Here is a 27,982-nt window from a genome sequence, read left to right on the forward strand (position 1 = left end):
CGGTAGTATTCCGAGTCGTGACCTACTCTCTCCAGTATGCTCTTTTTAATGTCTTTGTAGGGAGTGGTACCATCCGGATTCGCGGCCTGATAGGCCGTTTGGAGGATACCTGTCAGTAATGGCGCTATATATTGACCCCAACGTTCTTCTGGCCATTGGGCAGAGGAGGCCACCCTTTCGAAGTTGGTAAAGAAAGCGTCGGGATCCTCCCCATCCTGGTACTTCTGGAGAATGGAGCAAGGCACATTGGGGTGGACCTTGCTAGCTGCAATTGTGTCAGTGAGCTTTTTGAGGGCCGTCTCATGTACTAATTGGTTATTGGCCGTGATGGTGGCTTGGCTCTTTAATGCACTCTGCAAGGCCTCTCTATCTTCCTTAGCCTCCCTCTAATGGGCCTCCCATACTAACTGAAGGTGACTCTGTCCTTCAGCTAGCTGCTGTATCATGTCCTCCAAAGTGGGTTTTTCTCCCATTCTCACCTTGAGTCTCCCTTTTTTTATCGCACGCTGTTCAATCCCACTTCTGAAACCACTGTGGCAGTCGGTGTGGCGATAATAAGGACTAGGATACTCAGGTGGGTTATAAATGGGGAGTTTATTTACAGTTCTTTAAAGATATGAGATAGTCTGCAGTATTTATATGAGTTTTTGGTTCTCTGTAATAAATTGTCTCTTCTCCTTCCCAGGTTTCCTCTTGACCGGCGAAGATGTTCTTCTTGGGATTCTTTCCTTATAGTGCTTTTAGTGTTTCAGTCTTATATTTCCCTTCTTTCTATAGAGTTTTTGTTCCTTCATGCCCTTTTTCCTTCTTTTTAACGTTATCCTCCTCCTCCTCCTCTTCCCCTCCCTGTAATCTCACTCCCCTCCCCTCTCCTGGTGTCCCTCTTCCCTTTAACCAGAAGTTGTCCTTTATAGAGGACCGTACCTGGTTAAGCCACGTCCCTCCTGGGACGTGGCCGAATTCTCGCCCTTCTGATTCCCTCTCGGTCGCACTCTGAGCTTGGGCGTCGGTTCTTCGGGCTTCTCTTGCGTTCTGGTTTCCTTTTACTGCCTCCGGTCTTTCACTCCGCGTCTTCGCGTCTCTGTCGGCGTCTTTTCCTTTTCCTTCCGCCCGCTGGCCTAGTCCGTCGTCAATTTCTACAATTTCGGGAACCCGGATATCCGGGTTCCCTGTGATGTTGACGGCGTGTTCGTTGCTAAGACGCCTGGGCGGGGCGTTGTCAATGAGGGCGGATCGGGACTCCGTTCCCGATTCTGCTGTTATCGTAGCCGGCACATCCGCCAGCCGGCTACACTTCCATTGTACCTCTCGGCTGCGGACAGGGCTTCTCTGTCGATACTGATTTATTTAAGGACCCTTTCATACTAAGACCCGGGCTCTAGTGCGCTGCACCAGAACGCACGTGCAAGTCACGCCCCTACGCTATGCCTACTTGGACACACTATTCACTGAGTTATCAGTGCAATTGTTATTTTGCGTATGATTATGTGTATTGGGCAGTATACCACGTGGTTTTGGCCCTGGGGGGATTGTTAATGCAATTGCGGTGTTCTTTGATTTACATGCTTCTTTTACGATGTTCTGCACTGTATTGTTGTATACAGAATTGTTGCTCTGCACGTGGGACACTAACATTGTGGATGAATATGGGTGGTATCTATTGTGAGGGATGGGGGACTATGAGTATCAAGGTACGACTGGTAGCCCAGCGGGTCACTTACTCCGTTGGATATGATACCTAACACTCCTTCATTGACGCAAACTCCGCAATTTAGAATTTTGACGTGGAATGTGCAGTCATGGCATCCCTCACCACGCGCCATAGTATATACTCATATCTTAAGCACCGCCAGGTTCACGTTGCAATGCTTCAGGAGACACATCTCACAGCCACGGAGCTCGATCGATTACGATCTAGGTGGCATGATCAAACACTATTACATCCGCCTAAGCCATGGGAGTTCTAATATGAGTGGCTCCGGGAGTCCCTTTTGTCCTAACTACTCACAAAATAAATTCAGAAGGCCGGTGTGTCATTCTGGAGGGTCAGTAAGATGGAACCCCCATTAATCGAGTGGCAATATATGCCCCTAACGTGACTCAAACACACTTTCTAGACTCTCTAACACCTGCACTTTTTCGAGACCCACTAACTCCGGCGATATGGGGTGGAGACTTTAATTGCACCTGGATTTGTATTTAGACCGTTCCCACCCCCCACTACCTTCTGCTACAAGCAACCGCATCTCCCAGCACTTCAGGAGATGGAGCAGCAATATGGGTGTTAGCGATGTATGGCACCTGGGTCACCCGCAAGAACATGGGTACTCGTTCTACTCACCTGTTCATGACCTGCATACCCGGATTGACATCCTTTTTAGCACCACCCATATTGGGCCTCTTTAGACCGTTTGGAATAGCTAGCACAGATATACTCGGACCATAATCCATTGGTGGCGGTTCTGTCCTGGGGATCACTATGACCCACCATCCCCTTTTGGCGCCTCCAAGTATAGGCTCTTTTGGATCCCCCGTTCCGTGACACACTATTGCAGTGCATCCGACATTTCTTCTAAACAAATGCTTGTTCAGCTTCTTGTGCTACAGAGTGGGAGGCCCATAAGGTGGTGATTCAGGGGCACTGTGTGGAATCTATTTGGGGGGTCCGATGACAATTGCTACGAGATCTGTCTGTGGTGGAATGAGACCTGCGTCAGGCAGAAGTACAAGCCGCGGGGCACGCTGTGTCACCCTCACGGCTTCGACAGTACCGTATCTGCCGTGGCGAGGCGGAATCTGCTCTGAGCTATCAGGAATTTATGAGAGGGATATCTCTACCTAGACTCACTAATACCCAACGCGATGCTATGAAGGAACTCATTCAGCTTGATGAGATCAAGGAAGTCATATCACGAATTGCTCGTAACAAAACGCCAGTTCCAGATGGACTACCAATCGAATATTACGCTACTTTGGCATTTGGATTGCAAGAAATTGGGGAAGGTACTGGCAAACTGATTACTCCCTATAATGCAAACATTAGTCCACCATGATCAATCAGGCTTCATTCCAGGCCACACTACTTTTCTCAACATACGGCGCTTATTGCTTATCATTCATAATATCCCTCCTGATGACCCACACCAAGTGGCAGTTTCCTTAGACATAGAAAAAGCCTTTGATACCTTGGGATGGGATTTTCTTTTTGCGAGTCTCAAATGTACGGGATTCGGACCGCAACTTCTCAGATGGATTAACATGTTGTACACGGATCCACTGACCAGGGTGAAGACAGGTCAGGTGATTTCTGATAGTTTTGGTATACAGAGAGGGACGTGTCAGGGATGCCTGCTTTTGCTGCTTCTCTTTGCCTTGGCCTTGGAACCCCTTGCTTGTTATCTGCGTGATTGTACTGAAGCCTGGAGTATACAAGACTCACAGTGATTCCACGTCTTGTCTCTCTATGCTGATGACGCTCTCATCTACCTTAAGGATGTACGAGACACACTCCCGGAGCTTGAACAGCTCCTGGAGACTTTCGGTGAGATTTTGGGTCTCCGGGTTAACTAGTCCAAGTCATGCATGTTCTCGCTAGCCCCATGCCCCCCGCCAACAGAGTGATCGCGGCTGACTCACACTTGTAGTGGAATTATGACACCTTCAAGTACTTAGGAGTTAATGTTTATCATGCAACGTGTGACCTCCTTGATGGTAACTTGCACAAGGCGGTTGCAAATATCCATAATTCTCTCACTTTCTGGCTATCTTTACCACTATTGCTGATTGGCCGTGTGGCGATATTCAAGATGTTAATCCTAACCAGACTGCTATATCTATTCTCAGCATTACTTGTAGTGGTACCGCGTGCCTTCTTCAAGACGCTTGGTGGCCTGCTCCTGGATTTGATTTGGGGTGATGGACGCCGCAGGGTAGCCCTGTCTAAACTCTAAAGGCCAATGACAGAAGGTGGGTTGGGTGTCCCAAATTGCAAGCTATATTATGCAGCAGCACAGCTACAATGGCCAGTGACCTGGTTACTCTCACCAACACACCTGGAATCACATGGTATACAAGCCCGACTAGGGACTGTAGCGTGGCTAATAGACACTAGTAGCCCTCGCAATACTATGACACAGCTAATAAAAGTAGCCCACACATGATGGCATTGTTTTATACATCTCAAGGGCCCACTCATCCCTTATTCACCTGGGATTTCAGTTTGGGAAATACCCGGGATAGTACAGAAAACACGAGCTCATGATCGCACCCAATAGACTGAAAGAGGGATTACCCGGATGGGGTATTTATTCTCAGAAGGTACACTTAGGTCATTTCAGGACATCATCACTGGATATGATATTGCTCCTGGACAATTTCTCACTTATTATGTTATACTACAGGTCATGTGCGGCCTCTGAGGAGTAGTGGACACAGAACCCACATCTCATGCATTACATATTATCTTGTTAACCAGGAGCACTCAGCTCACTGTTACCACCCTATATGCCTCATTACATACACCTGAAGTCAACCTCCTACAGAATGCACATGAGAAGTGGAACGTGGCATTGCCACAGCCACTAACTGATGTGGAGTGGAGGAGGGCTTTACAGATTGTAAAGGGGATATCCCAAAATGCTAGATTCAGATTTACATTATTCAGGTACATACATCAAGCATATCTGAACCCCCATCGCATCCACCGCATATATCCCACACACAACCTGGGTTACCCAGGCTGCACTTTACCCTTAGCGGGATTTTACTAAATGGTGTGGGTATGCCTGGTGTTACAAACCACCTAGCACACAATTACTGCAATGGCATCGGACCTGACCACCCATCCCCTACCCATAACACCTTCCTCTTGTCTCTTGGGCATTCACTCCCGGAAAAAAAGGGCTAAATACCTTCACAGGTTCATTGATTTAGCCTTTGCATTATTTAAACTCAGGATTGCTGTGGCATGGAAATCTTTATCCCCTCCTGCCATATCCCAATGGTTAAAAGACCTGTTAACTTGGGCCAAAGCAAAAGCACATAATCTTCGTTGACTTCGAGCTCGAGGTATTATCTGTACGGATGGGGAATGCTGGGATCGACTAATACTTAACGTGGAGGCCAAGAATGATTTACGTCCGCCCTGAGATGTGAGTCACACACCGATATGGGTATTGCTATGCCCCATATATACATCAAGATGTCTACAATGAACGTCTCCATTACATCCCCCCCCCCCCGGATGCCCAGCACTGCACTGAAAACAGCACTCACTCCATCTCATTGCAACATATATAGTCTCACGAATGCATTGTTATGTTTTTTCGTTTAATAGTTCTGTGGATGAATATAAAAAGTGTTTACAAGCTTTTGTACAGAGACACTCTTTGGTGGACCTCCGACTAAACAATGTCTAATTATATGCGCACTGATACTGTCTATAAGAATGACACTTTGCTCAGTGAAATAATATATTATAATGTATTTCTGAAAACGAATAAACAAACATCTCAAAAGAATTATTAGTGGTCCTGTTACCACAAATAACTAAATTATATTGTCTGGCCAACCTGCTGATGTTTATCAGGAAATAAATTCCCAGTAAATAATAGAACATGCACATTTTGCTGCAGTAAGCACCACAATTCGCATGTTAGTCCCCACAAACGTGTGATACACGGTATTTATGGCAATTGGTTAAATACCGAACACCTCACTGCCAGTTTTTATCAGCTGAGATAATTATCACATCTGATAGTGACCAGATCATAATGAAGGTGAAAGACAAGCTTCCTTATGGTCACTGAAACTTTAATAATCTTTCTTCAAAGCAGATATCATTACACCGATCTCCAGAGCATCAACACCACCACCATTATTGCATAAATGTAATTTGTGGGTAGAACAAGCAAGGCTTTTTGTGTAAGAGAATGCACACTGTCCTACTATATGAATAATAATTAGAAAGCACACTCAGCAAGACTCTGAATATTTACAAATCACACCAAAGCAGCCTCCGAATAAATACTGAGGTAGCCAACAAATACTTAGAAACCCCACTGAGGCAGTTTACGAATACTCAGAAACCACACTGAGGCAGCCTATGGATACTAAGAAACCACACTGAGGCAGCCTACGAATACAAAGAAAACACACTGAGGCAGCCTTGGAATACTCAGCAGTCTACAAATACTCAGAAACCACACTGAGGCAGCCTAGGAATACTCAGACACTATTCTGAAGCAGCCTAGGAATACTCAGCAGTAGATGAATACTCAGAAACCACACTGTGGCAACCTACACATATTCAGAAACCACGCTGAGGAAGCCTACAAATAAATACTCAGGGACCATCCTGAGTCAGCCTTTTAGTACTCAGCAGTCTACAAATACTCAGAACCCATCCTGAGACAGCCTACGGATAAGCAGATCGCACACTGTGCCAACGTCCATACAAGCAGATCCCATACATGCCAGTCTGACAATAATCGCAAACCTCGCCATGTGACCCATGAACAAGCAGCGGCCACTCTATGGCAGCCTCCAAATAATCAGAAACCACACCGTGCGAGCCACCAACTAAGCAAAGCTCCCGCTCTGCCGCGCTCCGCATAACCAACGCCACACAGTGGCAACTTCAGAATAAGCAGATACCACACTGTGACCATCTCCAAATAATAATCCCTACACTGTGCCAATCTCTGAAGAACAGTTACCACAGTGTCTGCCCTCAAATAAGCAGATGCTTACTTTGCGGGCTTCCACATACGCCGACCCCCCACAGTGCTGGCCTCGGATTAAACACACTGAACCTTTGTAAACTTCATAATAGGCACACCTCATACTGTGCCAGCCTCTGAGTCAATGCAACAAAATCCTTAGTAACCTCAGGGTAAGCATGTTCAAAACTGGTTGAATCTCAGAGTAAGCAGAATCTGCTTTATACTAGTTTCACTATAAACACACTGCTGCAAAGTATGAAGTTCACAACAGGAACACGGACAGTGTTCTTGCTGAGGGCAATCACACCCTCAGACAAAATTACAAGCGTCCTGAGTATTTAGTTTGGTTGTTAGACCTTGCAAGACCACTCTCTGGCAGTGGCGGAACGAAATTGCAAAAGTACATGGAGGGCCCCTCCCTGCCCCACCACCTACCACTTTTGCTGATGGGCCGCATGGAGCTCGGGGCCCTCCCGCACCTCGGGGGCTGCGGGTGTCTATGCTACACCACTGCCCTTTGGATATTAGAACCCGGGGGTACAATAGCATCCTCCTTTTACTAGCTTTATGCCCTTCTTTGTGGAATAATTAGTCCGAACCCATACGATGACAGTGTCAATTGTATATCAGCCTTCGTGCTCTTTTCTCACTTTCTCCCACATAAACACTGCCACTAGTTTCTACACACAAAGCGATGGGGGTGAGGGGAGCGGGGGGGCCGGGGGGGCTGTGTGAGAAGCGCAGGCAGGAGACGGACAGACTGGACATACCTGGCAATCTCTGTCTCCTATCAGACAAGATGTTTCTGCTAATCCCCCACGTCTGAGCCTGCCGTGGTAATGTCTTGTTTGTTGATCGATGCTGTTTGATCCATGTTTGGTAATTAGCCTTGTTTGTTTTCTGATGGATATTTGTTTTTTCAAGGTTTACAATCTGTCACAAAACAGAAGTGGTGAAGAACACACTGAACCCAGTCTGGCAGGCCTTCTGCATCCCCGTGCGAGCCTTGTGCAACGGGGACTACGACAGGTAGGAGTTCGGTCCAGGCCCAGCTTGTGGGAGCTCCGGTGATGGCAAGGTGGGCCTGTGGTTTTTATTCTTTTTACTTATGTGTGCCCCTTTTACAGGGAAAATAAGAACCAATTCCTGATAACCGGGTGTAAATGAAGCCCGTTTACCTAGGGCACGTGCTGGAGACCTATTGTCAGCAGAGGGCGCTAAACCATATCAAGGAGATTTGATTTACTTGAAATTATCAAATGACTTCCTCCCTGCGAGCTCCTCTGTGTGTCACCCACACTGATGGAATGGTCAGCAGTCAGCTACCACTTTTAAGGAGGGTAAACACTGAGCGCTACCCCATTTCTGTGTACCGTCGAACCCCCCGTTGTCCACCAGAGTAAGTATAGCCGTCGAGGCTGAAACGGTGCTTAGGTAGACCTGAGTGACCACACTTCAGCAGGAGCAACAAGTAGGAGAATGCAAGGGAAGTTAACACCCACTAAGGGCAGCCTGAAAAGGTGTACACTAAGAACACTCCTGTTTAAGTGCAGTGCATCACAACCGCGCACAGCGCACTCTAAAATAATTATGTTCAGGTGAAGAACAGGGACAAGCATATGTAACTCCATTGAGCAGGAATACCGCTGCAGCATGCTCGGATCCACCCTGTGCAAAGGCATGCAAATACTTCAAATATGGGCCATATGTTTCTACAATTATTCAAAACGCTTTTCAGCGCTATAAACCCCACGCCACCCTGAAATTTAGTAAGTGCCCTAGAAAGGCCTGAGACCCTCAGTGTACCTGACACTAATCCTATTGTGCAAAAATTGCCACATTTTCTCTGAATCATGCTGCAGTGTGTAGAACTGATCGGTTTAATAAAAACAGGCATTGGCAAAGCCAATAGGGCTCACCTTTGGGAACCTCTAAGGCAGAGGTCTCCAAACTTTTCAATGTCGCGCCCCCCCCAGTTGAAAAATAAAAATCATTGGGCCCCCCCTCAGAATTTTTCACAATTATTTTATAAAAATGGCAATGTTTAAATATGTGTAAACCTATTTAAACAGTGCAGTTAAGTACTGTTACCTTTTTAAAACTGCAATAACATGCTTCTGCTTAAAACAAAGGCCTGTTATCTGTATAATATTTATTTTTGGCCAGAGTCTGGGCCCCCCCCTGGGATCACTTGAGGCCCCCCAGTTTGAAGACCTCTGCTCTAATGATTTAGCCATGCAATGCATTATCCTGGGTGCTACAACATCTACCGTGACTTCATGTGCCACTGGTGAATTGCAACACACACCCAAGGATGGTCTGCTATGCTATTTAATGAAAATATGATAAAGTCTCTTCTAGACTCAAAAAAGGGTATTTTTAACAAAGAAGATTTGGCATTAATTGGCACATTAAGGCGCTGCACTGAGAAGTACTTATTTAAAGTTTTTTTTTGTACAACTGTTAGTCTGAATTTATATATCTGGAAGTGTTTTTATGAGCGATAATGAAGCACTTCATGTATATCTTTGTCTATACTATACAAGTGTAAAACTGGGATCTTCTCAGTCACCTGGTCAAGACTGATGGACAGCCAGACAGTGCAGCAAGCATGGAGGGACTTTAAGGATATGCAGAAAATGTGCATGATTGCGAACTGTAGATCTAATCAACGCACAAAACACCATAGTTCCGACACCTTCAACATAAGTTTGACTACAAATGGAGGCGCTAACAGCTACGCCTCCTTCCTTACTTCAGTGTCATGCGGCCGCTACCTTTTCAACACTGCAGTATGACCTGGGTATGACTAGGCCATGCCTACCATCGAAACAGTTCAACACCGACTTATGCACACCATGCACACGTCCCACTGTACTCACCAGCGGCTGCCTTCACACTAATTGGTGAACTCACTGCACTGCCACACTGCTACACATCGGCTGCTTCGCCTCTTCAGGTGGCGGAGTGGAGGTCCAAGATGGTGCCACAAAGCAGCTAGGCGTGCTCACTTGGTGTTCGGGAGAGTCCGGGCACGACTGGAGCATCCAACGGTAGCTGGGGAAACCAAAAAAACGCAAGACCCAGAGGGAAGTGAAAAGGTCCACACAGACACTCGGGGACACCTTTGGCTGAGTCAATTGTGTTTCTGATTATGTGTCTGCCCAAGACTCAGGAGGGTAACAATTGGGCAAACCCTGTTTATGTGTAATAGGAGTTTCCTTTTAACCACGCAGGCAAAGACGGGCCACAGCAGGGCCTGGCCTGCATGACTCTTGTCGGTCAACGTGAAGAGTCTTAGATACATTTCTCCTGAAAAGATTTACAAGCCAGTCTGTTCCGATGTTTTACCTAATGAGCCAAATGGTAAAACACGGATGAATGAAATATATCGAAGGTCCTTTGCTTGGACGTCTGGCTACACAATGTCCTCTGTAGCTATGGAATGCCCTCTGATAATGTCGGGCTGCTTTGATTCTATCTCGTTAGATCATTGGGGAAGGCAGTGGATGTTCTACTTTGGCAAAGGGCGGATCTGTTTCGATACTGTTACTGTGTGTAACAATCTTGTAGTGCTGCTCACTGGAAATTGTTGAATTTGGAGATTGAGATTTTAATCCCAGTTTTCTCAATTGAACTGGTGTTATTATCCAGGTAAAACCAATGTATCACCCTGTATTGAAACTGACCGTACACATTGTTGCTCATTTCTCTTTGCAATGATCAAGTGATGGTTTGTGATTATAAAAAGCAATCGCCCTTTATACTTATTTGAATGCAATGCCCTGCCCACAACCTTGGAGTTAGTATTTTTCAGGTGCAAACTGCCAAGTAAGGCAGTATTACTCATATACTATTTACGTATGCATTGTTGTCCATCTACAAACGCCACACGTTTTTGACAGCAATTTTGACGTGGGCAAATAACATGTGAAATTAGCCTATAGTTAAATACCGCTAAATTTAGGCCTTCATACCGGAAACAGAAATAGCATCAATGCTGAATTTAGTGCGTAGATTCCACATTAAAAGACCTACTTCAATTTTTGGTGCAAATTTCTATTCACACCTGTAACGGGATTGCAAGTAGTGTGATATTTGCTAAGGTGCAAGTTGCACAAGTTCTTTTTGCCCACGTACATTTTACATAAAGTAGATTATTTTCCCACAAGGTTCGGTAGGTGATCAGTATCGTTTAAGCAAAAAAAGAGCAAAATGTCAGTTTACATACCATACAAGGCATTTTCACATCTGAATTTTACCATTCTTGCCACCAGGTTTTTGGCAAGGCTTTAGATGCTGTAGCTTATTGTACTATAACGTGGGGTGCGTAAATTGCACATTGACGAACAGGGCATGCCCAAGTGGCTCATGGGAAAATACCAGCCATTGTGGAATTCCGAGTGAGATGCAAACGGTGTTTTGTGCGTGAAATGAAATTAGCCCTGTTGTAATCAGGGCCAAAGTGTATAAACGGCCGTCAGCTTCAGGGAACGTGATTGCTTATAAACAGACACATATATAGCACATTATGAGGTATATCCCAAACCCCTCCATCCATAACTCCACCCACTCCAGATTAGAGACTTATCCACCATATTACATAATTCACTATACAAAAATCACTCAAAGGATAATTGTCAAATAAAAATGTAGATATGGGCCATTTCTGTTCTCAAAAATGCAAAATAATATAGGTTTAAGAAATATATTTTCTAAAAATGAATCCAGGGAAAACTGGAAATGCACATTTCGGTGGGCAGGGGATGAAAAATATCAATAACGTTGACTTCTCCTAGCAGGTTGATGACGATGGAATTTGCTTTAATGTTGTTTTTGTTGTGCTTAATTCGGAAGATTCCCATGCTCTTGCATTTAGCAGAGTGTGCGATGGTTCTCTTTATTGTTTGTACCTTTTGAAGGTCGTGGGTGTTGCTTTCGGTGGTTGTTTTGGATGTCCAAGATTATGAGTTCTCATCCCATTTTTTCAAGTCCTAGGGAAGGGATGGAATTCTTTGTCTCTCAAGTGCAGCAGCATTCAAGAAATCAAGGCTAACTCTAGGAGTTTGTTAGAGGTTTTGACTGTGCACGTGAGCAGTCCTAACACTCACCACATGCTTTATGACAGAAGAAAGTGGGAAAAGCACTTTATGTTAAAAAGATAATAAACAGGCCATCAGTAGCGCATGCGCAATCAGCACAATCATCACACATTCATCTTTTGCATCTTATCCTTACCTCTACCATTCTGTCTATTCTTCCTATACATCATTTATCTTCTCTCACCCCATACTCCTTCCTCTCTCTTATTCAACCCACTCCTATGTCCTCATTTACCTCACCCACAAATCTTTTGCATGTCAGTCCTGTAAGTATCTCCGTTCACATGCCACACTACACCCATTTATCTACCACTCCCAACTCAAGGCTTCAGTTCTTCCACTCACCACTGCTTCTATCTTCTCATACCTTAATAACTCAAGTATCACTCCTAACACTGCCTCATTCTGACCTTACAACCTTTCTGCCCTCACACACTGCACTACAATTGGACTTCCACAAACTCCCATCTTTTATCTTCATCTCACACAACCTAATCCTTGCCTCAGTGCTGCACTGAACGCAACTGTTGCTACCATCCATCAATCACAACCACATACTCCCCACACAGGCCTAAGCCGCCCCATCACATCACATCCATGTCACTCTGTGCTGCTCTCTGGACGTTGGGTACAATCCATGAATAATAGTAATTGTATTTTATTGTATTGTAGCATTTCGGTAATGTTTTCTGCCAATTGTTGAGCTACTGGGACACGCTTGCAAGGAGTTGGGCAAGTAAATGCTAAATCTGTAGTGCGCAGATGGAGAAGGATGGTGGTAGTAATCAGATATCTTGCTCTGAGTTTAGGTGTTGTGTAGACGGTCCAGAGAGTATGTCCCTCACTTGGCACAGTGTTGTGTGTGTACCTTACTCTTATAGTAGTAAATAGACAAGTGTGAGGATAGGATAGCAAGCAGCTTATACTAACCAGTCAGCAACTGTGGCATGCAATTAATTAAGTCTAAGACTTTGCAAAATAAATTCTTCTGAGCTTCCTATGATCGTTCATGGTCTTTATCCCCCTTGTGAATGTATTCCATAGTTTGCATGTCTGTTCAGAGTAGGAGCTCCGGCCCAATGGAGGACTTTTTTTTAATAAGGAGGAATTATATGGGAGGGGGCCATATTTGATCTAAGGCTTCTACTTTTGATGCATGACCTGAGTTTAGATTTAAGAAGGATGTCCTTGTCCGAGGAATTGCCCTTTGTGCAACACAAATTGCTTTGAAGGCTATATTTCTTGCCAGTAAAGTGCTACGGCAGCAGGAGTAATGCAATGTGGTTCAATGTAGATAATTGAGAACTTATCTGGCTGCTGCTGTCAGGATGTTATGTAGCTTGATGATTTTGCATAATCAGCATGGCTTGTTACTTAGGCCAGAGAGGCCTGTATCCTGTGTGCAAGCAGTAGGTGGGGTAGAAACATAAAACAATTCTCATTGCACAGACTGTATCTTTTTGTTCATTTGGAATTCAAGAAACAGCTTTGACCCCATAATCACTTCACAGTTTTTCACTTCATTTGATGTTGTTGGCATCTGTTCTATTTCAGGGAACCAGTAAGATATAGGGTTATTATTTTCTCTGGATCTACAGGTCAACATTTCTGTTGTAGAGGAGTCAAGTTTGAGGTAGCTCTATTGAGCAGGTATTTGCTAAGCCAAGACTTCTTGACTCTATACAGTTGTTCAAGTTTTAAAACAATCTAGCTATAATCAGCATAGCTGTAGAATCTGTCATTGAAAAAAACAATTGATTGTCATAGTTGTAGAATGTGAGATTGAATGATTTCACTAGAACAGAAAGAGGAGATAGAGATATTTTCAAAAGAAAGGGCGCAATTCAAGATCTCTCCGGGACATCTTCTTGCATTGTGTAGGATGAGGACCTGAATGGTGGTAGAGAGACCATTTTGATGTATCTTTAAGGAAGCATTTTATCCATTTCAGCCCAGTGTGTGTCTCAAAAATTCTTTGGAATCACGTTTGGAGGTCAACTGTGTCAAATGGTAATAGGCTGAGTAGGACTAGAGCCCCAGATAAACAATTTTTGAGGTTGTCTGTGATTGGCATTAATGCTGACTCAGTGCTTCCTCCTATCCTGAAACCACTTTGTCAATCAATCAATTAATCAATCAGGATTTATAAAGTGTGGTGAATCATTCATGAGAGACTTAAGGTGCTGGCGTTGCTACCTTCTTCAAAGTGATCTGTTCATTCGAACAGCCATGTCTTGAGTCCTTTTCTGAATTCCCAGAGTGATGCTGTGTTTCTGAGATGCAGGAGAAGGCTGTAACAGTCTTTGGCTGCCAGGTGAGAGATGGAGCGACCTCTGCTGTTGGATTGGCAGATCCGGGGGTGTCTGCAAGGAAAAGGCAGGCAGATCGCAGGTGTCCGGTCGGTTGGTGGAAGGTCATTCATTTGTTGATGTATGTTTGTCCTCTGTTGTGCAGGGGTTTGTATGCGGGGGTCAGCATCTTGAACTGGCATCTCTTCTGGATGGGGAGCCAGTGGAGCTTCTTGTGGTAGGGGGTGATATGGGTCCATCTGGAAGGTCAAGGATGAGTCTTGCCACTGAGTTTTGTATTGTCTGTAGTCTTTTCAGGAGGCATGCAGTTATTCCTCTATAAAGAATATTACCCTAGTCCAGCCTGCTGGTGACACCTTCTGGTGTCGATTGGGAGCCACCTGAAGATCTTATGGAGCATGCATAGGGTGTTGAAGCAAGCAGATAATACTGCATTTTCCTGTTTCTGCATAGATAATTTGCTGTCCAAGATGATATTGAGGTTGTAGGTGGTGTCTGTTGAGGAGGAGGAAGGGCCAGGTTCAGCAGACCACCAAATGTTGTTCCATGGTGAAGTGTTGTTCCCAAAGATGAGGACATCCGTCTTGTCTGTGTTGAGCTTGAGACAGTTGTCCTTCTGTGGAAGTTGGTTCAGGTGTTGGAGGGGCCTTCTGACAGCGAAAGCATGATCTGGTTGTCATTGGCATAGGAGATTATGTCAAGTCCAGGCAATCTGATGTGTTGTCCCGGGGATTCTTGTATGTGTTGAAGAGGGTGGGGCAGAGGGACGATCCTTGTGGGATGCTGCAGAAGATCTCCTTCGGTTCCGAGGTGAACAGTGGGAGATGCTTTGTCTTTGCTCTTCCGTTGAGGTATGAGGTGATCCATTTGAAGAAGTCTCCCTGTATTCCGATTTGTTGGAGTGTGTTGATCAAGATGTGGTGGCAGATGGTGTCGAAAGTGGCCAATAGGTCCAGGAGGATGAGGGGTGCTGTTTTGCCACAGTCCAAGAGTCTCCTCATGTCATCGGTGGCTGCAATCAGGACTGTCTTGGTGCTGAGATTGGCTTGGAATCGGAATTGAGAGGGGTCCAGGATGTTGTAGTGTTCCAAGTGTTTGGTGAGTTGCTTATTGATTGCCTTTTTGAGAACCTTTGCCAAAAGGGAGAGCAGGGAGATGGGCCTTTAGATTTGGAAGATCAGCGAATGTTTCTTCAGCGAGGCCTCACTTCAGAGTGGTGATGGAGGCATTCAGAATTTTCTTGAGCTCTTAGCGAATCGTCTTGCAACTGAGGTTGAAGATGTGGAACGGATATAGGTCCATGGTTGCTCCAGAGTGTATGGAGCTCATGATGGAGATTGTGGCTTCAGTTGTGAGAGGGTCCCAATGAGTGATCAGGTATTTGGGGTTTGTGTTTGTGGGTGTGAGTAGGCTGATGCTGTCAGTGGTGGTGGATTGGGGTTTGAAGTTCTCGTAAATGGCTGGGATCTTGTCATGGAAGAAGTCCACCAGATTCTCACATAGTTCTTGGGTGGGGGTGATGTAATTCCCAGTGGCTGAGGGGTTGGAGAGTACCTTCATGACGGTGAATAGATCCTTGCTGTGGTTTGAGCAGGCTTCTATGTGGTCTGCTAGAGCGTCCTTCTTTGTTTCTCTCAGGAGGCGGTGGTACAGGTTGAGTGCTGTTTTGAAGGTGGTATATTCTTCTGTCTTTTTCGCTAGTATGCCACTTCCTTTCTAGTTGCTGGCAGTTGCGTTTAGAGGATTTCAGCTCTGTGGTGAACCGACTGGCTCTCCTGGCTGGTACTTTGATGCGCCAGCGGTGTGCCTACTGCATGCGCTGAGGCTTCCATTTAGTAGGTCTGGGGAGTAGGGAGGGGTGCTGGGAGGTGGTGCGCAGGGCTAGGAGGAGGGAGGAAAATGGCCAGGAGGCAGGAGTCACAATTGAGGAAAAACCAAGGAGAAGCAATGAAAAAAAATGGAAAAGCAGGAGAAAGCACTCAGAAAATGTGGGGAAAGAATGGTAAAGCAGTAAAAAAAATGGGGGAAAAGTAGGAGAAAGCAATAGTAATACGAGGGAAAAGCAGGAGAAACGCTTAGAAAACAGGGAAAAAAGGAAAGAGAAAGCAGAAAACAGGGGAAAGGACAGTACACAAATGAGGGAAAGCAGGAGAAAGCACTCAGAAAGCAGGGGGAAAGAAAAAAGAAAGCAGTAAAAAATGAGGGAAATGCAGGCGGAAGCACTCAGAAAATGGGAAAAGGAAAGAGAAAGTAAGAAAATGAGGGAAAAGCAGGAGAAACCACTCAGAAGAAGGGGAAAGGGGAAGCAGTAAAAAATGATGGATAAGCAGGAAAAAGCACCCAGAAAGCAGAAGGAAAGAAAAGAGAAAGCAGTAGAAATTATGGAAAAGTAGGAGAAAGCACTCAGAAAATGGCAGACAGGTAAGAGAAAGCAGTAAGAAAATGAGGGGAAAGCAGGACAAAGCACTCAGAAATCGGGGAAAAGAAAAGAGAAAGCAGTAAAAAACTAGGAAAAAGGCACTAGGATGCTCTCAGAAAATGGGGGAAAGGAAAGAAAAAGCAGTAAAAAAACAAGGGAAAAGCAGGAGAATACACTCAGAAAACAGGGAGAAAGGAAAGAGGAAGCATTAAAAAAACGGGTAGAAGCAGAAGAAAGCACTCAGAAAATGAGGGAAAGCAAAGAGAAAGTAGTAAACGATGCAGAAAATGCAGGAGAAGGCACTCAGAAGACAGGGAAGAAGCAAAAGCGATCAGGCCCCACCGGGCAAGCTGTCCTGGGACCTGCTCCTTTTGTCTGTCTGATTGACTTTGTCTGTCTGATAGGTGGCTGAGATGATCAATGAATGATGAGCTCTGTTAAAATACCACCGTAATGATAAGCTTACCTAAGGAGGGTCGATTTGATGTTGATCTGTAATTTGCTGTATTGGCCTGGTCAAGTTTGGTTGGTAGAGGTTAAATGAAGGACCGTTTCAATTCTCAAATTTACCCATAGATAGGGAGGACTTGATCATCTCTCCGACTGGGATGGGAGCAGAGAATTCTAGTTAGAATAGTTTTAAAGATGTGAGGAGGGAAGATGTCTTTTGAGGAGCCAGACAAATGTATACTCATTATTAGATCAATAGATTCCTTTTCTATCAGTAGGTTAAATGAGCATGGTTAATCTTGTGTTTGAGCCAGTTTTTGTTGGAAGTGTGCTGACTGTCATTTGTTGCTTGCCTTTGTGTGAAAGTTGGTTAATGGTTTCCAGTTTTGTTTTTAAAGAAGTGTGTCACTATGGAATTGCAGGGTTCACAAGAGTGCTCCATGCTTATGTTAGCAAAGGTAATTTTATGAAATTCACTGACTATTTTGAAGAGGTGTTTGGTGGTGTATGCATCCTCCCTGAAGCATTGAGTACAGTGCAATCTTTTTACATTTTTGTAGAGATTTTGTATTTTTTATTTGTTGTTGAAATTGCTTTTTGTGATTAGGGTTGAATGTTTTCCTCCATTTTCTTTCAAGGGATCTGGTTTGTGTATATTGAAGATTTGTGTCCGTTATATAAGTAGAGTGATGGTGATGCTTTGAGATGGTTTACTGTGTGAAACACCCTACTTCATTTGTAGTGGAATTGTTTTACTGATAATTGCATCTCAGAAGAGAAGTAGGCAGAGAGGTTATCTTGGATTGAGTTTAACATCATGACACCTTGTACTCCTCCCCCCTCCCAGGACTGACTTAATAGCAGCTGCAACTCAGGTGCGCAGCAGACATACTAAATGAAAGCCCGTCTGCGCCTAGACCACACCCAATATCAGGAACCCTGGTCTGATCACTGGCCAATGATACTTTGCAGCACTGTTTAGATAGATAACCCAAGACACTGTTCCTTCAATTGCTGAATTCCCTCACACCTCTGTAATAACTTTCACCTACACTCACTCCTGGTCCTCCAGCAGCAACACTCCCACGCCCCCATGGAAATACTAACAATGTCCTTAACATCGCCACTAAGCGCACACACAACACAAGCATCAACAATGCTTATGTTGCCACATTACACCACATGCCTCAGCAAACCTGCACATCAACACTCACTTACATGCATGCTACTTAACAAATGATCACTCAACAAACACAATAAAATACGGGACCGGTTGAGCAGCGATGCATCCAAAATCCTCTTCATCACAGAGACCTGTCTCAAATACTCATTAGCTCCCGACATCGCCATAGCAGTCTCAGCAGGATACAAGATTGCTCAACAGGACCACCTTCACAAACCAGAAGGAAGACTTGCTGTCATCTACAAGGAATCCACCAAAAGCACAACACCCTCAGAGAATGCTACCCCATTAATGGACCACCTGCACTTCAAACAGCAAATCTTTAAAACTTCACCCTGAATGCAACTCTCCCCTACTGACCACCCAGACCCCTAGTCAACTTTACCAACCTCATCATCGACTTCACTGCTCTGCTCATCATCACCTCCAGAGCCTGCATTCTCCTCAGGGACCTCAACTGTCACCTGGAAGACCAAAACAGCCCTTGCTCCACAGCACTCCTCAAAAGCTTGAGCAACACCGGACTCTCTCACCTCAGAACCAACACTCACCAAAAGGCACACACTGGAACCCCATTTGTACCACAAGCAACAGCATGAAATACAACTCCACTACACCACTCACATAGACTGACCACTCCATGAGCCACATCCAAATCAACTCACCTCTAGTCCAACCCCTACCAGGTTCAACATTCTAAGCTGCAGTTGGGGCAAAATCACAGAAGCACCCCTCAGCACTGATCATCCTAGCCCCACAGACAACCTCGGCAAGGATATTAACAACTTCAGCAACTGGATCAATAATTGCGTGGACTCCCTCGCACCCATCAAACCCAACAAGCATAGTAGATCAAACAAGCAGGCCAGCTGGTACACAGAATACCTCCAAGACACCCCACAACACTATAAACAGCTAGAAAGGAAATGGAGAGCCAGCCACAACACCACTGACAAAACTACCTACAAGGCTGCTCTCAGACGCCATAACAAGCATATAAGAGACAACAAAAAAAGCAGTAGGAGACTGCATCGAAAGGAGATCCAACAGCTGCAAGAAGATCCTCTTGATGTCAAGTATTTCACCTCAGCCACTGTCAATGACATTGCTTCCTCCCAACTGCTCTGCAATAACCTATCCAACTTCTTCTACAGCAAAACCACAAACATCTACAGCAGGTTTGCACACCAACCCAACCACAGAGAACTCAATGCTAACCTACCCACCATCAACGAATACGGATACCTGAATGAATGGACAACCCTCACCAGAAATGACTAGTCCTGGGTGGAGTTCATGGAGTCTAACTTCGCGGAATTCCGCAGAGTTGACAAAAACTTGGGGCAGGCCAGTGTACAAGAGGCCTGAAACTGCAACTTTCTTTTGCTGCCTGCGGCCCTGGCCTGAATTCAGCTGCCAGGCCTGTTGTGTACCAGCCTGCCCCATGTGAAGTGCACCTGTGCACATGGGACAGGCTGGTGCACAAGAGGCCAAAAATTGCAGATTTCACTGCTTACTTCCCTGGCTTGAATTCAAGCCAGCGCTGTAGGCAGTGAAGGGTGCTGTTTCAGTCCCTGTTTGTGCACCAGTGTGCACAACATCTAAAAAGAGACTAGGATTTACCTGGGTCTTCCAGGGGGTCCTCCTCTCCTTGTTGTCTGACGGCGATGAGTCTCTGCAGCGGCTGCCTCCCTCTGGCCTCTGCTCCAGTTCACGCTGCAGCCCAGTTATGGGCTGTAGCGAGCACTGGGTGAGCTCTGCTCCTCTGGCGGGGCTAGCAGAGTTTTTGGACTCTTGAAGCACGGTGTTCCAAAAACTCTGTCAGCTCCGCCAGCGGGGCGGAGCTCCCCGCACACTCTTAGAAACGACAGAGAAGAAATCATGCAGACCATCCACTTGGGGGCCCCAACGGACCCATGCCTCCACCACATTTACAACTGTAGAACATCACCAATCACCACCACCCTAACCCACATCAACAAAACCTCCATCATTCCACCACTTCCCCAGATGAATGGTAACTTGCTGAATTGAATGCCCTTCTCAAGAAACCCACAGTCAACCTGATTCAACTGAGCAACTTCCGACCCATCTCCCCGCTTTCCTATGGAGCCAAGTGACTTAGATTTGTCCTCAACGAACAACTCACCAATAACTTCACCATCTTCTAGACAGCACTCAATCAGGATTCAGAAATACCCACAGCACTGAAACAGCACACATCAGTGCCACTGACAACCTTCAAATCATCCTGGGATGAGGAGAACCAGTGGCCTCATCCTGGTTGACCTCTTTGTGGCCTTCAGCACTATCTCCCATAAAACTTTAATCAGAAGACTCCACTAGCTTGGCATACAGGGATCCACTCTCAAATGGATCTTTTCCTTCCTCACTGGAAGAACCAAAAGGGTTAGGCTGCCACAATTCACACCAGATATCAAGAAACTGATAAGCAGAGTCCATCAGAGATTGTCCCTCAGCCCCACCTTTTTTAACATATACATGGCACCGCTCGCCAATCTGATCACAAGATATCACTGTCATTTCCTACACCAATGCATCAAACTCATCCTCTCCTTGATGGACACCAATGTCACCAACTCTAAACAATGGTAGCAGCCTGGAATCAAATTAACTGCCTGAAGCTTAGCTCAAATCTGGCAAGACGGAAGAATTGACAAGATCTGGCCTTTGGCAACAAGACCTCCTCATGGGACTCCAACTGGTAGCTGTTGGAGCTAGGATCAACACCCACAGACCACACAAGACATTTAGGGATCATTCTAGATGACAAGCTCAACATGACGACACATGTCAACACATTGCATCTCTTGCTTCCACTTCCTATGCATGTTGCGAATGACCTTCAAATGCTTGCCTCCAAACATCAGATGGACCGTCACACAAGCTCTGATCACCAGCAGGCTGGACTACAGCAACACTCTCTATACTGGAATCTCCAAACAACCCCTACACAGACTCCAGACCACCCAGAACACCACTGCAAGACATATACGTGACCTCCCATTCGCACCTGCATCACACCCACCTCAGGAAGCTTCACTGGCTCCCCATTCACAAGCACAGCCAATTCAAACTCCTCACACACACTTACAAAGCCCTGCAGAACACAGGACCAGAATACCTGAACAGCCGTATACCCTTTCACCAACTTATCAAACACTGATACTCAGCCTCACCCTCACTCACACACACTCCCTGCATCTGCAAAAACAAAACTGCAGGTCCCTCATTCTCCTACATCGCACTCAAGTAATGAAACGACCTCGCTCAACACATCAAAACCTCCTCCTCTCTTCTTGAGCTCCACAAGAAGCTGAAGACCTGGCTCTTCATAAAAGCACCTTGGGGACCACACATCTGCCCAAGCACCTGATTACCCTCTTGGGTGATTAGTGCACTATACACATCAAAATAACATAACTGAAGGTTTTTTCTTAGACATTAGTCTATGATAGGGGAAATTAATTGGTACCAGTGTGTCAACGAGAACTGAACCTTTGTCCTTCCGGCCCTGTATGAGCCCAGATGATTGCAGATGAAAAAACTCTTCTTACAGGCTGATATAGCACCAAGTTTCCTGGAAACAGGGTAGATTCAGTCCCTCAATAATGTAATTTCAGTCCAAATTGCCCAGTTTATTCGAGACCAGCAACAGTCCAACTCATGATTAGTAATCACATACTAAATGTATGGCCTGTGGAATCCAATGCCCTTCTGATTTAAACCCTCATGTTGATATAGTCAGCCTACCGTTTCAAGATTATCTTTCACAAGTGATCGATGTGAGATCACCCCCGATTTAGATATGGGGCTGTGATCCTTGCTGATACAATGAATGGTTAATAGAGTATGGAATAGAACTTAGTTGTAGGCTACTGTGGAGAAATGTTACATTAGTCCCCTTGTTACTAATCATATGGATTTTTTTCCCTTTTGGCTACATCAACTGTTTTTGCTCCTTTGAGGAAGTGGTATTTCTATTTAAGTGAACTTTTGTTTCACCTTGTTTGTTGTTTGGTGGGGGCATACAAGAATGACTCAAAAATAGTGAACTTCTCCCTTTTTAGGGATGGTCAGGTGATTAGTAAGACTTTAACCTGACTACCAGTAGAGCTAGAGGGACAAGATATTGAGCAAAGTAATAATGTGCCAGTTGACCTTCAACTAGATCGCCCTTCAGGAGTTGTGGAAATTGAGCAATGAATTTTGATCTGGCCACTTGAACTGAGTGTATTAATTTGCCTGCAGAGCAGGTTCTGATGGGCATCCATTTAGATATTTCTTCATTTCTCAAGCCTTTTTGAGTCTCATGGGACATCCTAGATAGAGGGGCATAACAGGAAAACTCGAAAAGTGTGTAATTCACCTGGAGGACCACATTCTCCACTTCCATAATGGAGATACTGTGGGGTAATAATCTACTTGGAGGACTTTTTGAAAAGCCTTGTTTCTTAACCCAAGAGGCTCAACTGTAGCATACCGACTGTAAAATCTTCCTTTGGTTCATGGAGAGTAATACTTTCTTTAGCTTTGCCGTTTTGTCCAAGATCCCGGGATACTGGCTATATTATCTGATTTGTATTTTAGTTTATTTTAAAGGCTGAATATCGTTAACTAGGCCTTGGACCACATTTCAAATATTAAATGCTGATTATTTTCAAACTTGTAGCTCATGTGAAACACGTGCACAAGACCATTCAGCCTGCATAACGCGTTTCTCCTTTTTTAAATGAATATCTTCGAGTGGGGAAACTCCCTATCCCAGAGTAAATAATTCTTGCAAGCATGCATCAGTATTCTCTTTAATAAATTAGATAAATGCAGGTACTCAGAACCTGAAGGTAGCTGCCCATTCTAAACACTCCAAGTATCCGGTCTGTTCCCCCATGCCTAGCACTTGCCCTCACTGCTAGCTTCAATCCACGCAGAAGGGATGCCCAATACAGGTCCAGGAGAGTTTGTTCCAAGCCTGAGTTGTAGGGTAGTCACTGTTTTTTTAATTCATATCCATTTACACTCGTATCTTAGCGGTGTATCCCGAAAATTTGGCACTCCTGTAAATATCATCCCGGCAGACCCCAACGCTCACATTGCCAGTTCCCGATTATGAGGCCCTGTGCATCTCCCATTCTCCAGTACCACCATTCTCCACTACCAAACTCCATGCTTCCCACTCTCCAATCTGACATTCTCACACTACCAGCTTTCATGATTTTCACCCCACTTAATAGTACATTTTTTAAAACCTACATGCATCCAGTGCCAGTTTTGATATACTGACGTCAATTCGTCCCGGTCTACTGTTCTCAGTCTTTTCCCACATCCTCACCCAACTTCTGTCTGTCCTCACTCTGCCACAGATAATGTAATGTCAGTTTCTGTGATATCACGTCTTGCAGTGTAATTTCTATAGGGCCAGGAATTAAAGGTTGTGCCTTAAGGCTAGGCCCAAGGCACTCTCCTCACCACCGAAACTTTGGGAGATGGCACCATTCATTTATGATGATTCTTCTGTATAAATGTAAGATATGCATTTGTTGGTCCTTCTCTCAACACGGCTTCTTTGGGTATACTATGGTTTGCTTAATTGGAGTGAGCTCTGATCACAAAAACACCAAATATTTGTTATAATTTCAAAAAGATCTGATTTGCTTGAAGGAAAGGCTAAGGATCACTGCTGTTCTAAGGAAGTCAATCAATCCCCTGTCCTTAAAAGGAAGATGGTAATATGGTTAATAAATCAATCTTCGCTTGACACTTAGGCGAGAATGTGGAAAAATATGCATAATGCAGCTAGGTGTGGTGTAATAGTTTCCAGTCCTCACTATCCCAGACCTGCCAACTAATACGGTGCTGCCTTGTGTCACACAACTTCCTCTCCCTTCACAGGGTCACTTGGTGAACAGCCGAAATCACCCACCAGGTGAGCTGCAAACCTTTGCACAAAGCTGGTTTCCAGCTCATCTTTCGGGGGCTCAGGCAATATCCAGGACATTTATGCCAGCCTCAGAAGGTTTTGTGTTTTATTTGCTTAGCCCAAAGCCCTGCCCCCACCCAAAGCCCTGCACCACATTACACGTAAATATTTTTGAAAAGTTTGCAGGGTTGCTATCCTGCCTGTCTCCAGTGTGCACTTAAAACTCTCGGGGGAAAAAGAAGCTAAAAGACTATTTTAAAATCCTGATGAATGCCCCATTTGGGCCAAGTCCGCTGCGCGCCATCAATGGCCCCTACGCATCAGTAGCACCCAGAGCGCCTCGTTAGAGGCAAAGTATTTGCCTGGCATGCTAAAGATATTTAAATGTATGCTAATCTGATGCAAAGTAGGCGATTCCCTGGGTACCTCGCAATGACCCAGTGCGGATGGAAGAGCTATTTAAAGAAGCACGAACCTCAGCTGCTTGTCGAAACAGGTACTTGCAAGAGGTGATGTGCAGAGAAGGCGACTCCGTCCCTCGACCACACCTAGAGCCGATTCATCAACAATGCATTTGTTTTAATACCGCTCTTTCTACCAGAGAAATGCTCTACTCCTTGGCAATGCAATTCCAGGTGCTACTATTTCCAAACTCAAATGCGCCTATTTTTAGAGGTGGGGGAGCCAACAAATTAAGGGCGGAGGCAGAGCAGAGCCTAGGTTTGGCTCTGGCTGTAAGAGCCCATGTACGAGCCGAGTCCTGGAAAGATTGGTCACGTAAATCATGCAACAATCATCATGTTAGAATATGCAAAATGTAAACAAAAATGTATTTCTTTTACACGCTGCAGCATTTCTCTTCAGTTCATCAGATTTTATCTCTACACTGAAAAGTATTTATTAAAGAATGAGAGTTTTACACATGACTGTAGAAAAATGCCTGCCCCCTCTCCCTGATGACAATGTCACTTGTGAGCTAAGAGGCAAATCAGTTGTCATGTCTACGCTCTATTGGGCCCAGATTCTTATTATATACACAGGGCAACATTATAGGCTATTAAAACAATCAGAAGAGAGTTTTCTGTACAGCCTGTACAGTTTTCTGTACTCACTTATTTGATGGTGCTCTCAAATGTCATAGTGAACTTGTTTCTGATCACATAGTCTGGTTAAACAGTATAGCTGGGATTGAGCCTAGATTTTCCAGCTTCACTCTGCAATTCAGCCACTAAAATGGTATCTCGTTCTCACATCACTGAATGAGTAGTTCAGTTGAGTTGAGGTTGAAGTACCAGTGACAGGCATGATCCACATTTTATTTTGGCAGTTTGGCATAAAACATACCTTGCTCAAGAACATGATTGTTTCCAAACAGACACACACTAGTTACCCTTTCTTTGGGCCCAGAGAGATTTACAAAGATTCTCAGGGTGCTGACCCAAGACCGAGATTCAAACCTGATTCCCCATTTTACATGGTCACCAGCTGTAACCACCAGTTCACATTGCTTCATATAAAAGCTTGCTTTGTTTTGGGATTGATGTTCTAAGATGACCTGGAGATGAGCAAGAGCTAGAGCCTACCTTGAGCTTTCAGCGCCTTGCCCAACTCTACCTATTTTATCAGTCCCATAATGATGAAAAGCTGAATAAAAGGCATGATAAATAGCTGGAGCTATTACTCGCCCAACCAGTGCTGAAAATGGAAACAGTTTACTTCCGATTTATGTCCTGGAGTAAAGTGGCAGGAGTTGAAAAGGATCAGTGTCATGAGCGGCTGAGTCATGAGGAATGAAGTATGACAGTCAACTTACACATTTAAAAAAGCAAAAACTCTGCACACAAGTCAACTTACACATTTTTTTTTTTTAACTCCGCACACAAAGTAGGCATTAGACATGTGAAAGTAAATCTATTCTGGATTACTTCTTTGGACAAAACCAGACTGTATTTTAAAATATCTTACAGGGTTAAAGCACTGGTTGTAGAGATCTCAGTGTACCCAGCAAGTTCCAGAGTGTCACAGCAGTAAGATAACTCTTAATAGTGGTTAATGCACTATTGTGAACACCAGAATCTAAATCTGGTTATTCACTGCTATGACATAACAACAGTGGGCAGCAAAGGTTGTTCCCCATTGTTGCTAGGTCATACAGGAATTCAAAGCTGCTCAGACTGGGGTCTGTAAGAGCCTATCAGTGCAGCGCTGAAGACCAGGAAGCACAGCTTGTGGAGGAGAAGCGAGGTGGGAAAGCACAGTGGGTGGGTAGGGCCAGTGGCAGAAGTCAAGGTATTTTTTTACTTTTGGGACAGGGAGGAGGGGCTGTGTAAAATATAACTCCCTCATTACTCATCTGCCACTGTGTAGCACTTGAAAGCAGAGGCAGACAATTTTTGGGGTCATACATAACAAAAATATATATGTGTAAAAATAAATAACAGGAATGTTTTTCACTTCAGAGTTTTGAGTGACATCATAGGCAGATCAAGCGTCACTTTTGTTGTCTATTTGATGTCACTGAGAGCCCTTTGGTGAAAGCCATCCCAGTTATTCACTGTTACCCATCTATAACTCTATATGTTGCATAGATCTTTGTGTTACATGCATATTACAAGCTAGAGCCTTGTATTATTGCTTAGTGAGTTATGAATAGGTATCTAGGAGCTGCATGCACACTGTAAGGCTTATGTTTAGAACCACACATTTTTTTGTTTACTGTTTCCTTATTCTGGCATTGCTAATAGGGATTCCTTTAGCCAGTAATAAAAACATACATAAGTGTTATAAATGGTTATTGTTGGACCTGGCCTTTTCTGCAGGGTTATCTCCAAGCTTTTTTCCTTCTTCCTCCTATTTTGTAGACCTGTTTTAGCTGGCTTTTGGACTCTGAGCACTTTACACTGCTGACCAGAAGTGCTTCAAGTCTAAATTGTATTGATGATTGGTTTATCCATGATTGGCATATCTGATTTAGTAGTAAGTCCCTAGTAAAGTCCACTATGTGTGCCCAGGCCCTGTAAATCAAATGCTACTAGTGGGCCCACAGTACTGATTGTGCCACCCACATGAGTAGCCCTGTAAACATGTCTCAGACCTGCCACTACAGTGTCTATGTGTGCAGTTTTAACATGCAAGTGCACCCACTTGCTAGGGCCAAACCATTCCTTTTACTACATGTAAGTCACCCCAAGTGACAAGTAGGCCCAAGGCAGACCCATGGGCAGAGTGCAGTGTATTTAAAGGTAGGACATATACTGGTGTGCTTTACATGGCCTGATGGTGAAAAACTGCTAAACCAGAGTTTCACTATTGCAAGGCCTATCCCTGCTATAGGGTAACATGGGGATTGCCTTGCAATATTTTTTATGTGTAATTTCCAATTGGGAGCAGATAGAGGTCAGAGTTTGGGTTCTCTTAAATCACAATTTAAAAACATATATTTTGGTGAAGTTGATTTTTTTAACTGTGAGTTTGAAAGTGCCTATTTTAGAAGGTGGTATATTCTTAGTTAACCATTCTGTGCCTCTGGCTGTCAGCTGAATACACATCTGGGCCAGGGTGCCAGTTGGGTTGTTTGTGCATTCACTCTAGACAGTCACACACAGGGAGCTGAGGTGTGCCCTGCATATCCTGATGGCCCATAACTTGGCTGATGGGTCTTCCTGAAATAGAGTGGTGGGAGGAGGTGACACTTGCACCTGAATAGGGATGTGCCTGTCCTCACACAAAGCAGTCCCCAACCCCCTGTAGTGTGTCTGGGGCCAGAGCAGAGGAAGGCAGGGTCTTGTGCACTACAAAGAGTTCTCTTTGAAGTTTGCGTACTTCAAAGGCATAAATAGATATAAGTACTGGAGCT

At 44.7% G+C, this 27,982-nt stretch overlaps 1 protein-coding gene across 1 annotated transcript in view; it reads left to right on the top strand.

The window, feature by feature from the left end:
- CPNE5 (copine 5) overlaps window positions 1-27,982 on the top strand; it is a 995,886-nt gene that overhangs the window by 786,156 nt on the left and 181,748 nt on the right. The window contains exon 10 of the mRNA XM_069238884.1: window positions 7,647-7,751. Within this exon, the coding sequence (XP_069094985.1) occupies window positions 7,647-7,751 (105 nt within the window). The remainder of the gene's footprint in view (window positions 1-7,646; window positions 7,752-27,982) is intronic.

This window comes from Pleurodeles waltl, chromosome 6 (assembly GCF_031143425.1).
Source record: "Pleurodeles waltl isolate 20211129_DDA chromosome 6, aPleWal1.hap1.20221129, whole genome shotgun sequence".
Lineage (NCBI taxonomy): Eukaryota > Metazoa > Chordata > Amphibia > Caudata > Salamandridae > Pleurodeles > Pleurodeles waltl.